This window comes from Cyanistes caeruleus, chromosome 8, assembly GCF_971803275.1.
Source record: "Cyanistes caeruleus chromosome 8, bCyaCae1.hap1.1, whole genome shotgun sequence".
NCBI classification, from domain to species: domain Eukaryota; kingdom Metazoa; phylum Chordata; class Aves; order Passeriformes; family Paridae; genus Cyanistes; species Cyanistes caeruleus.
The window spans coordinates 28,262,411-28,275,415 of NC_141708.1; the positions used below are offsets into that span (position 1 = coordinate 28,262,411).

The following is a 13,005-nucleotide window of genomic DNA, read 5'->3' on the forward strand; positions in this document are numbered from 1 at the left end:
AAGATAGAAGACCCAATCTACAGTTAATGATGATGCAAGATGTAAGATTTTTCTTTTTTCCTTTTGCAGCATCTCTAGATGGTTACCCAGTGTTACAAAGGTTATGCATCCTGTCCTTTGTGTCACTAATTTGGCCCTTCAAATTCTCCTTTCAGTGGCTATTGTGAGTTTTAGTAGTTGAAAACCTCACAATTACCTCATTCATCTGCATGGCGCACATTTCAGGGTAAGTCATCACTATTATCCTCATTTTTAGAGCCCAAGGACATAAAATTCACAGAAATAGTGAGACAGGCTGTGGAACAAGTCACTGTGAGAGGCAAGACCACCACACTGGTGTTCCTCTCCCAGTCCCCATGCTCACATGGACAGATGTGGCATACGACAGCCTGAGCACACGCGTGGCTCTGCACAGGAGCCCTGCTCTGGAGTCACTGGGGGGACATGAAATATATGTTTATTTACATTCCTTCTCCCACTGAACTCAGCAGCATTGCAAGTTCAGGCAGAAAAGTACATTTTAAGGAATGAGCACATGTGGCATTTTCACTGACTCAGTGTGCCAAAATTCTCCATCAATTCATTTTGTATTTGGCAAGTGAGATAAAGGTTTCCATCCCCCTAAACAGCCTCCCCGACACCCCCACTGCCTCCCAGCACCCCTGTTGTTAATTCATCCTATGAGCCTGGCTACTATCAGATTTAAAAACTCCCTTTGGAAACCTACAACATTCTTAGCACACTTCAAATCCCACCCACTCAACCACAGCCTTGGCAGTGGACACAACCCTGCATTCATATCACTCACACACACTCCCTGTCAGCATTTCCCACCAAAAAAGGACCCACGATGCAACAAGCAATAAAAATACCCTCTGAGTACTTTTCAGATACTGTGTTTGCTTACAAAATCACAATTATTGTTTCTATAACTTATCCCAGAAATATTTAATGCAATGTTAAACAATTATGATAGAATCATATTAGTACAAATTCATAATGATATTATGACTAGCTAGAAATATTTATCAAAGCAGCTGCCTTGAGAAAAAGAAAAACAATCTGTTACAACTACAGCATTTCAAAATGTTTTCTTAGCATTTTATTATAAAAGCCAGATAAAGTAATTAATTTAATATATTTTTTTAATTAAGCATTTTCTTTAGAGTGATTTTTCAACACAGGCTAACTTATTATACTAAGAAAAGCTGCAAATATTTAATAGAAAATGCATGTCTTAGCTGATGAAACATTTTCAGTCCATTGTTTTATATTTGGACAATTCAAGAAAATAATTAATGCAGGTGTGCTTGCAGAACTCAGCACATGAAATGTAAATGAAAAGTGGGTTTAAGAATAGGTGAAAAATATTCCCAAGAATGGATGAAATGACCTAATGAAAGCCAGAAAATGAGCCATTAAGCCCCTAGTCTTTCCCACATTATTTGAGGAAATGTGCAGAACTCCCCTGATGGGCAGTAAAACCTTTCTAGGATCTTTACGGCTCTGGCAGACGCCTGATGAATTCTGACTGAAATTCCCCACTCAGTGTATCCTTTGCCATTTTTCCCATTCCAGGACACCTGACTCCTCATGCTCCATACATCACACCGAGATACCTTGCCCAGGCTCGAGGTTGCTAAGTCAGATGTCTGATTACTGTGTGCCACGATGAATAACCCAGAGGGCCTGGCCTCAAGGTGCCAGTTCCACCCTTAGCGGGAAGCTAAGGGATAAGGTAGGCAAAACAAAATATAATCTGAGCTCAAGTTCAATTCCCAGGCTGAGGTTTGATGGAATGTTTATTCAAGCAGCTGGAATGGCAAGCACATGCATAAAAGGCAGTATTTGCCATTTATTGTAGCTGTCATTTCACACTAGCACAGTCCTGAGCACGGAATGCTGCACAAGCCTTTCAAGCCAAAGCTGGCCTCACATCCCTGTTTCCATGTATGATGTAAGAGGTGTGCACTGCCTCAAACACCCAACACATGTGCTTAAAAGGTTTGACCCAGCCCAAGAAATGCATTCAGTGGAAATTCTTTCTTCTTGCCCTGGGCTTGATCCCTTCTCTGTTTGTTTTCCCCATCTGTTTGTCTGCTACAGATGTAGCAGCCTTCCAGTCGTCTGTTTCAACCTGCTCCATTTTTCATGCTTTTGAGAAAATGACACAGTGATAAAAGGTTTCACTTTTCCCTTCTGCAAGGCTTTAAGAGAATTTGCTACCCAAGGGTTAGATTCACTGTCCTTTGGTGCAGTTATGGGAGCAGGTCTGACTTCTGCAATGAACATTAACCAAGAGCTGCTGTGTTACTCTCATTACCCATTCATGAGTCCAGGCAACTGATGGCAGAACACCAGTTTCCCTTTCATAAAGCAGATAAAAGCCACAGGCATGGTCTCAGACACTCTCCACAGGCTTTTGCCTGGCACAGCTGCCAGCCGAGCATTGCTTGGACAGCCAGGTAAGCACAGGGGCAGCTCAGCTGAAGAGGAAAGGAGCTGAAAGTGCTGAAGATTTAGAAAGAAGCAAAGAAAGAAAATAGTCCCCCTTCCCCTCTATGCCTCACAGCACACCTTGCCAGCACAGAGTCAGGATCATCTTCTGGCCCTGGCGCTACCACTGGGGCTGGAAGGAACCTCAATCCCCTACAAAAGGTTCTGGAGTGGAGTTCAGCTGGGAAATGTGCTTTACCTTATCATCTCTCAACAGACACCTCTTTCAGAAAAATTAAGTGTGTGTTTAACACCCACAAGTGAGCAGTCTTAATTTGCTTTCCACATGATTACACATACCTTCCACTCCAAATCCAAATTAAGTAATAAATAAATAAATATGAAACAACCCAGAACTGACAAGCCCCTTCATTTCTCCTATTTCCCCGTTTATTTTTCTGCTGGCATTTTGCACTATTGCTTTTAAATGTTTTGTCCATGGTGTGTTTTCAAATGTTACAAGCAAGAGTGGGTTTGAAAAACAAGGAAGTTGTAAAGTTGGAAAGCTGAAGTGCAATTGGCATACCAATAAATGCCTTGATAGCAACTTCAATACAACTACACTGATGTGTCTTGTTTGCAGAGCTTCTCTCTCTCACGCTCTCATTTTTTGAAAAGCCTTGGGCCCTGCACAGAGGATGAACCAGGAGTGGCCCCCAGTGTTACAAAACAGGTGGTTAAAAGGGCAAAGACTGTGCAAAGCAATCGCTGATGTTGGAGATACCTTGACTGGTATTCTGGACTATGACTGTGTCTAATCCTCTTAAAACAGGGTAAATATCACCTGCCAAATGAGTGTTAAATACTGTGCTCCCAAGAGATTTTCCCTACTGATTCCTTTTCTTTTTTGTTGGATCAGACAAATGGCATCAGGAAGGAAAAATCAAAAGTTGTCTCATCATTCCATGACGAATGTAGTGGGGAAGAGTTATGTCTTCATTTCCAAAAGTTGTGGTTTTATTATATACAAGCACAGAAATCTCAGTGAAGTATCTTAATTGCACAGACATTTGAGCCTGTGCCTCTGCCAGCTCATATCCCGCTTTTGCTGCTCTTGGCCAAGACAGCAGAGGAGCTGTTCTTGCCATCCACAGTTCATCCTAGGGGTAAGAGTTCCCCACTGCACTGCTTCGGGCAGCCCCAGGCACACAGAAACTGCAGCCACTTTTCTCTACATCTTCTGAAGCACAGCCCATACCAGATGTCCACACTATCCCAGCAGCTTGTTCCCTGTCACACAGCTCAGCCTCTCAGAAAAATCACATCTGCTCTGGGTCAAGCGACACTGAGGTTACCAGGGGATGCTCTAGCATGATGTCCCTTCTCCACAGCCAGGTAAATACGAAAAAGGAATAAACCAGCTCTTTTTATTTCTTCATAATTCTGCCTGGTATGATGCAGCTTTGGTGGCAGTGACACATGAACTGTAATCAGGAATTCTCAGGGAGAAAACTAGAGAGAAAGCATTGGCATTCTTTTTTCACTTGGAAGGAGAGAACCAAGACTGAAAGTTTGGACACAGACGCCTATCCCTTGCTGTAATCCAAGCCATAAATCCCTGGTCACATATTCCTGCTGTCCAAACATTACCAGGTCATCAAATGGAGCAGGCATGAGGAGATGGAACATTCCCCAGGATGATGTTTGCTATAGAGGAGTGTTGCAAGGAGCTGAAAATTTAGCACTGGTGTTTTTGAGTAATGTTATTTTCTTAACCAAAGGAGGATGAGTGAAGAGGACTTATTCTGTTAAAGGAAGAAAAGAAAAAAGAAAAAGATCACTGAAAAGTATTGTATTCTGGGGGAGACAAGAAAATAGGTTTTTGCTCTATGTGAAGGTGAGGTAGAGAAGGATTTAAACTGACCTGCAAATTTCCTGTTGTGTGACTATTTTTTAATTCTGACTTCTAATGTTCCAACATTTCTTTAAAAAGTAGCATCTCAGGAAAAAATATCTTCAAGAAAGACCTTGAAACCATAGGCAATTTGATCAAGCCCACAAGGATAAAGCCTAGGGCTTGACTCTTGAGCCCTGGTGAAACTAGCTGAAGTGTTTAAAGCTGTTCCCATACCCTGCTGACCTCCCTGCTCCTTGGCTGACCTCCTGCATGCCTGAAGAAAAGCAGCAGAAGCGAATGTGTGCAAACATCTCAGCCATTCCCACTCACAGCCTCTTTTACCAGTGTGATCTCACCTCTCTGGCCTAATTAGCCCGAAGAGTCAATGACAACATGCTTGCAATTATGCAGGAGCTGCTGCAGTCATTGCTGAAGTGCTGCATATGCTCCTCTCTACTGACCCTGACACACACCTGGCAACTTCTTGCCATGGGCCAGGGAGAACACAGAGCTTGGGAGCAGGCTGAGCTGTTTCAGCCAGATCCAGCACTCAGGTCCCTGGTCCTGTCTGAACCACACGTGCATGACAGATTACAACACCAAGAGAAAAGACACGGCTTACATCTGGAGGAGGAGTGGGAAATTTTGCAGAATGAAATTGCCTTTTGCCTTTTCACAGATTTGCTGAGCTTGGAGATCATTTGCCTTTCTGAAGCGCACTGACCACTGATTGTTATTTGCTGGGAAGAGAGAGAATCCTGGAGTATGACTGGAGTCTCTGAGTTCCTTCACTCCAAACACTGTCCTTGCTGTGGTTTATTGCACTGACGGGACAAAGAAAGTACGTTTGGAGGCTGAGTGGACAAACCCTCAGCGTCCACTAAAAATGGCAAATTCCACCCTGGCACTGTCCCTGCTCTCCCTGCTGGAGCAGGTTCTGCTCAGGCATTCACCGAGGCAGAAGGTAAATGAGAGCATCTCTGCAGCCTGTGGGGGCTCAGCTGGGAGAGCACAGCAGGAGGGGAAGCTGGGATGTTCCGTAAGGCACAAAGCCAGCCTGACATCAGGCAGGGAAAACTTAGGTGTTGCCCTGGGTAGTTCTACTGGCTTTTCTAGAAGGAAATTTATGTAACCTGTACAGCTGTCTCAAGGATCAGAAATGCTGCTTAAATGACTTAATGATTGCTTGGCTAGGGGCTAAAACTCCAAGCTTTTTTCAGAAGCATTGCCTCCTGCCTGGATGCAGCATTGAAGTACACACCTTGATATTGAGCAACTGCTGGCCAGATGCAATAAATAGAACTCTTCTTTCCACAGTTTATCCGCACAGAAAGTGTTTCCTTTCTTTTAAATCCACGGGTGTCTTTCAATTCCTTGGGGTTTAACAGCTCTGTTAGCATTAGATCAATCTTTTTCTTTACAATAGACTTTTCAACAGTAACTCTATCTTCCTTAAGTTAAGGCTCAGAAAAATTGACAGATCAAGAGATACTGTGCTGGGTGAATGCTGAAACCAAAAGAAAAAGGGGCAGAAAATCTGTACCTGTATCCAGAACTAATTAGATCTGGGGGAATAATGGATTTTTTATTTTTTTTTTTACTTTGGTAGGTAATCATAAATTTAAAAAAAAGGTTAGATCAAATGCAAATCACTTTACTTATTTTAACTGTTGGAAGTTTTAATTAAGAAAGACTCTCACTATACTATAATTTTAGTGGTATTCAATTTTCTGAAAGGTTTTGAGTTCTTTCTTATTAGACCACTTCTTAAGTGAAATTGCAATGCCTTATTGTAATTGGGAAACAATAAGTCCTGTGCAAAAATGTGGAAATGAGAAGTTCCTGCATTTCTGGAATACAATGCAGCTTTGAAAACAGCAAAGTAAATTTTAAAGATGTCTTTGCTTTTCCCTGCTCAATTTGGCCTAAATTCCTGAAGTTGTCACACAGCAGTTTTCCTTGGGTGAGCTGTAGCAGTAGGTTAGTTTCTCAAAGTTGCAGAGCTTTGAGCATGCCTTAAAGTAGTTCAGGGCCCACATTCTAACCTTGTCACAATCCTGACAAATCCTACTCTATCCAAAATCAGTGGCTTTGATCCACTTTAACATGAGCTGCTCATTCCATGCTTTTTCAGCCCCATTACCCGTAATACCCATCCGGTGGAGGACACACGATGTAAACCTAACCTCTCCTTTTCCAAGTTTTGATTTTCTTGATTGTTTCTCATTTTTTATGTTCCTTCTGCTTCTGAGGGATCATTTCCAGAAGTTTTCTGGGTCCATGCTGATGACCAGGATTTGTACATCTCCCAGTTTCTGCCCCTGTTTTGCTCTGTTCTAGTGTAATCATATTTCCATTATTTGATTCAATCTGTGGCCTCACCCCTACCCTTCACAGCCCACATTTCCAGTCTCATGCATGTTCCACTGCACCCCTACTCTTAATTCCTCTAAATTATAACAATACTTTTAAACTTACAAAGGGGAAAACAGTATGCATTATTCTGTAGACAGACAAGGCAGGGGTTCCACATGGCATAAATCCATGTGCAGGACTTTTAAAACCTTGTGTCACCAGTCCCATCAACCAGTGTTTCTGTCTAGGAAATATTATCCAAATATAATTTGAACAGGAGCTGTCAAGAAAAAAATTCCCTAGAATAAAAATCCTCAGGGAAGCTGCATGTCCAGTGAGGTCCTGGGCTCTTTAAAGGGTGCTAAGAGGGTTTCTCTGAGTAGTCCCACATCAATGGATTCATATGGAAGAGAATCATCCCATAGGCTGTTTAGCAGATTATCAAATGCTTTTGTTTTTCCACAAAGAACTATTCCTGGTTTTCATCATGTGAACTATTTTATATGTAATCTGTTGTATTAATCGAGTCCCAGGAAAGCCAAAGCCCTAAATCAGCCTAACAATCTTATTTCCCTAAAACAAGTGTACATCATCATCCTTTATACAAGATAAGACCTCCATGCCTTGTCTTACCATTTTGGAGTTTTAGTTTTCTGCAACACAGCCATTTATCAGGCACATAAGTATTCTATGCTCCCTGCTCCACTTCTTTCAGGGCTCCAAGGGAACAGCATTGTGTTCCCTTTATTTTTTCCTTTTAAAAAAAATTTACTCCTTTTTCTGGAGGAGTGTTAAGGGGCCTGAAATCCCCCAAAAAGGGAAAAAGGAGAAAGAAAAATAAGGACTTTTCCTGGATTTTTTTTCCTAAGCTTAGTGATCACAAAACCATCTGGTTTTATCAAAAGTAACACAGCCTGAGAATGCTGGGGTTAAGGCCCAGAAGTCCCTGTGGAAGCCTGCTTATCAAAAGGTACAAATATCAGCCTGACACCAAAAGAGGAGAGAGAAAAGGGAAAGAATAACATGGCTTAGGAAAGCCAAATTGTGACACTCCATCAAGAAACCACAGATGTTCAAACCTCTTCCTGTTATTTAAACAAAGCCCCAAACACAAAAACCTCCTAATTCAGAGACTTATTTGGCTTTATTCAAGAACATATGAAGAGAAGAAAGCAAAAAAGGCAGGGAACAGACTTTTTTGGTATTGCCGATGTGTTGAGAATAAAGTGAATCTCCAAGAAAGGGCCAGAAAGCTCTCCATGGTAAAAATTCAGTCTGAAGTTTACTAGATTATTTCTGAAACACTCAGAATTCACTAAAATTCACTGAAAGGGATGGCTGTGGCTGCTGAGCTTGAAATTAAAGATACATCTGGTTGTGATTCATGAGTACGTATGTGCACATCACAGCGTTGTTCTGCTTTGTGCACCGCTTGTCTTCTGGGGTAAATCACAAGGCACACTGCCTTCCTCCCAATTCCCAAGAAAGATGAGGAATGATGAACCATGTTGCTAGTGGTGGAATGAAACCTAAATGATCTCCAGGAAGCTTCATAAGTAGATGGCATCCCAAAGATGTTACTGGAGTAATTGTTGTTCTAGCTATTAGGAATCTTAATGCTCCTAGGGAAAACTCAGATCACATAAACCTTGACTGTATCTTGCATGAATTGCTCAAACATGCTGAGATGGCCTTTCATGCTCAAGTGCTATTTTTCAGGATGATTTTATTCACTTCATAGCCTTTGGTGTGAAACTACGTGCCACAGAGAATTTTTCCAAACAGCATTATTGTCACTTTGGGTTGACAACTTTGAAGTTTTCCTTTAAAAGGAGGAGGAAAGCATTTCATGTAATGATAAAGGAAATAAAGAAGTCCTGTTTGAGGCTAAGTGCAAATCAGTGACTATGTAGGTTATTAAAAAGCATGCTGTCAATTTCCTGCAAACTTCTAGGAGGAACAACCCTCACATCAGCTTACTTTAAGTTTACTACTCAGCCTTTCTCCTGCGTTAAACTGCAGCTATACTTGAACACACTTCTGTTTAGAACACCAGTTAGAAGCAGCATTCAAGACGACAGGTATTCATATTCATACAGGCCAGTGCAATTCTACACAAGAATTACAGTTATTTCTCCAGGTTTTAACAAGTTTCAGATCCACTCAAACCCGAATCCTCGCTGAAATGTAGCTCAGCTGATGTAGTCATTTCTTCACACTATTGACCTGAATATTGACCTAAACTGATTTACACAAGAAAGTTTTTATCCTTGGGCAAATCTGCATGTTTTGAAATCTGCAACAGACCCTGACAAGCCAGTATGGTTTTGGCCCAGCATTAGTAGAATAAGAAATAAAAATTGCAAATACATGGTCATCAGTTCACAATGACTGTATTTAGTCAGATGTCCCATAGGCATTGCTGGTGAGTTGACTATGAGATCACCAGAGCTTTAGTAACGTTTAAAAGTTTCCTAGGATCTCTGTAGGGCAGCAGTGCTGACAGCCTTAGGCTGAGCACAGCAGTGGCGTTGCTTGCAGTGGGAAAATGCAATGAGATAGGAGTTCACTGGCATGAGAAGTGTTGATATTGCAGATATCATCTGGCCCTGGGTTATCTGGGAAATAAATTACACTGGAGAACTCTTCAACATAGCACTTTCATTTTTCCATAATCTCTCTTTGGGCATTATTAACCTTTATATTTTTTTACAGCAATTAGTTTTCAGTGTCCCATTTCAAACAGCATATTTATAAATACACCAATACTGCAAAATTCTGCTGCCAAAGAAGTGGACATTCTCCTCATCTGCATGACATTCACCTGTTTGCCACGTTAGAATACTGCAAATCTGAAATACATCTGCACTGGAAACAAACACGACACACACGTGCAAATGGGTGAGGATACACAACGTGGACAATTTGTCATCCCGTGTCGAGGGAAGCACCACCTGCTGATAGCACCGTGTAGCTATGGCTCTGTTCCCACACTCATTAATACTGATCTCAGAGCCACTGCCTCACCTGGCAGGACCAACAGTGACAGGCAGGCAGAGGCCCACAGCGACTTTTCTTTAGAAGCAGACTGAGACATGGAAGGACAAGCAGCAGCTGACATCATGTACAGTCCAAAGTTAGCCCTGAAAGGAGAATGTGTGTATTTTTAATAACTGGGTACAACTGAGCTAAAGGAGATTGCTCAAATTCAGGAGAAAAATTTTTTTTAGAGCTTTCAGCTCCTGGATTTACAGCTTGGGATAGGTGGGGTGGATGGGTGGGTAGGTGTTTGGTCAAAGAAGATTTGGGGTTTTTTTTCCTGTTTCTGGAGTGGCTGGGAAAATGGGTTTGAAGAGGGACAGCAAACTGAAAGAGCAGCAATGCAAGCCTGCATGACAAAGATTTTCTCTGAACCCCAGCCTTCCTGCAAAGGACACCTTCCCAAAAGCACAAAGAGTGGCAGCAGATTTTGTGCTGTGATGTATATGAGAGCAACATGAAGGACAAAGGGGTTTTTAAGTCTACGGTCAAATATATAGTGATCATCTGTCACTGAACAACAATACAACCTGATGTTAATTAGGATATCAATGAAGTAATTAACTCCATTCACACCAAAAGGTGACTGGATATTGTGGTGAACCAAAGTACCTTAATACAAAAGGAGGAGAAAGAGAGATCCATTCATGTCTGTTCCAGATAAATGAATTGCATAAAGCCATCTCTGTATCATTTGGATGTGTTCTTGTAGGTGCATCAGCACTCCCAGTTTTTCATCCTGGACTTGCCAATAGATACTAATCACTACGCACAAGACACATACTTCAGTGTAGCAGTCTCAAATTAGGCCTTAAAGTAACTAATATTTTTTCTTATCTATCACATGATTAGAAGATTCTTAGCATTTTTCTTTGGGGTGATAGCAATATGTAATTACTGCACTTCAGTGAAATCAAAGTGCAGATTTTAAAGTCAGTGTAGTGTACACATCTGACAAAAGTGAAAAGAATGTTACCTCAAGCCAAGCTGTTTGATTTTCCTTTCTCCTAGCTCACTTTGCTACAAGATGCTTCACCAACACCAGATTGTTTTTAACCAGTACATAAAGAGAAACAACCACAAAGCATCAAGAATATTTGGTGGCTCAAAATCTACTCATCCATCTCCACTACCACAATAAACATAACAAAGCAGGCTAATTATACTTAATTCCTCTACCTAAGGCATAATACTTTGGCTGAGCAGACTGGTAATAATTTAACAAGCTGTAATAAAAATCAGAATATCTATGCATATGCATCTGCTATAAGAGCCCCTACATTAATGAAGACCTAGCACTTTATATTCTCACCACAAAAAGGTCCAAATATATGTGTTCTAAAAGCCCATAATGTAAAGAGGAATGTTTTATGTTCATAAAATCTAAGAAAGATAAGAGGAGAATTGATGAGTGCCATAGTTCATCTAAAGTATTATCTTAGTGAGTTTTCACATATCAATTCTGGCAGAAATAGGATCAAACTTTGCTGTCACTTACAATGGTAAGAAATTGTTTAGGTAATGCCTGATTAGGTTTTAGCGTGCAAAACAAAATTGCCTGGGTATTCTGATGGTTATAACCCACCATAGCACGAATCTAATAAAAAAAGAATGAGTAATACAGCAATAAAACAAGTTTTATCAAGTCATCATTTTGTCACTGAACCAGTAGTTTTTACAAAAACATCAAAACCAAGAACTCAGCACTCACCCTGCAACATTCAGCTGGCTTGCATGGTCACTGAGCTAAAATGAGCTCGAGCAAGTCTGGTCTTAGTGTCACTATTATTTGTTTTGACCTTTTTTTCAATCTTCATCAATGAAATGAAATTCTACTTATGTGAAAGATTTTTTTGGGTTTACTTTGCTTTGGATGAGACTGGTAGCTCTGCATGAAGTACTGCTTCAAACTTTGCTTAAGAGAAATGCTGTAGGTTCTGTTCCCCTCAGTTCAGATTTCCCAAGCAGTTTCAAAAACCACAATAATGAGAGACCTGTTTAAACAGGACACAAAACACACAGAAAATATGAGTTAGAGAAATGCATGTCATTATGTCTGGTCATTACAGATGAGCTCTGTCTCTGCCCTGGAGGGACAGAGATGGGTTAGCAGTCCCTACTGAGGTCTTCTCCCAGCCATGGCTCCCATTTCCCAGTTCTCAATGATATCTGTAACCTGTATTCATGGACAAACAGCCTGGAAAAAGGTAATTCAAAAAGCACAAATTTAAAGAGGCACAAACTGAAAATGGTGATCATTTAAGTTCTCAGTTCTTCATATCTGTGGCATTGGCTTTAGCTTCAGTCCATAAGAGAGACAGGGAGTATTTTGGAAGCACCTGAGCCAAACAGATCCCAAACACAGATGTCTGAGTCTCAGAGTGGCACTCAGTCACAACTTTAGCTCCAGGCCACAACTGTGCTAACAGCTCTGTACTAATGAAGGGAAACTTTCCCAAAGATTAGCACCACACTTCATCTTCTTTAATAAAATATGTTCTGGAATTATTCATCTGGCACATCATAAAATATCTGGTTTCTTTCAATTATTTTTTAAAATCTGATAGCTGACAATGAGTCCATGATTTGCAATTTCTCTCTCAGTTCTGTAATCACCCATACTGTGACTGAACAAATCTGAACTGGAAGAGAAAACCGTGTAAGGAAAACTAAGCAAATCCAAAAAGATACCACCTCTGAGGCAAGAGCAAAGGGAAGAGAACAAATAAGTGAGTGAGGGAACGGACTTAAGGAATCAGGCCCAGACATCTCAGCACCATTCCAATGCCATTGTTTCTGTGTTCCTTTGTTGTCCCACTTGGGGGTACAGATACATACAGGCAAACAGCAAGTGTTCCTTCTGCACCCAGCCACAGTCACTCCTGGAAAAACACAATTCCAGGGTGCAGAGATGACTTTAACAAACAGCTTTGTTGTTCAGTATTGAACTCATACTATACCTCCTAGAAACAGAAAACAGAAAATAAATTAACAACAAAACCAAGCTTTTGGACATGTCTCTTTAGCTATTATCAGTCTCAGAACTTCGGAACTAGATTTTCTTTAGCAGTCCCCCAGAGGACAGTGCAAGGAACTGTTCTTTCACTTGCTTTTTCTCACCCCTGTTCAATAATGTTCCTCCCACAGTATCAAGAGTTACTACTTTACCCACTGTAACCGAGTAGGACCTGTGAAATATAGCACACTTCTCCTGACCGCCAGTTCACAGCAAGCAGCAGGCTGAGTGTGCCTGAGGGGGCTGGGCAGGCCCAGAGGAC

General features: G+C 41.2%; 1 protein-coding gene across 4 annotated transcripts in view; it reads right to left on the minus strand.

Moving 5' to 3' along the window:
- The window catches only part of LOC111931566 (uncharacterized), a 38,343-nt gene that overhangs the window by 24,807 nt on the left and 531 nt on the right, over positions 1–13,005 (minus strand). For 2 of the 4 annotated variants that reach the window (XR_015290076.1, XR_015290075.1), the window contains exons 1-3: positions 12,896–13,005; positions 12,566–12,690; positions 11,439–11,721 (exon numbers count right to left, since the gene is read on the minus strand). Coding sequence is in view for 1 of the 4 variants with exons in the window: in XM_086900587.1 (XP_086756713.1) it covers positions 9,716–9,831; positions 10,340–10,410 (187 nt within the window). In the remaining 3 variants the exon portion in view is untranslated. Of the gene's footprint in view, positions 1–9,715; positions 9,832–10,339; positions 10,493–11,438; positions 11,722–12,565; positions 12,691–12,895 lie in introns of all 4 variants that reach the window. The other 2 variants (XM_086900587.1, XR_015290077.1) reach the window with 2 other exon arrangements.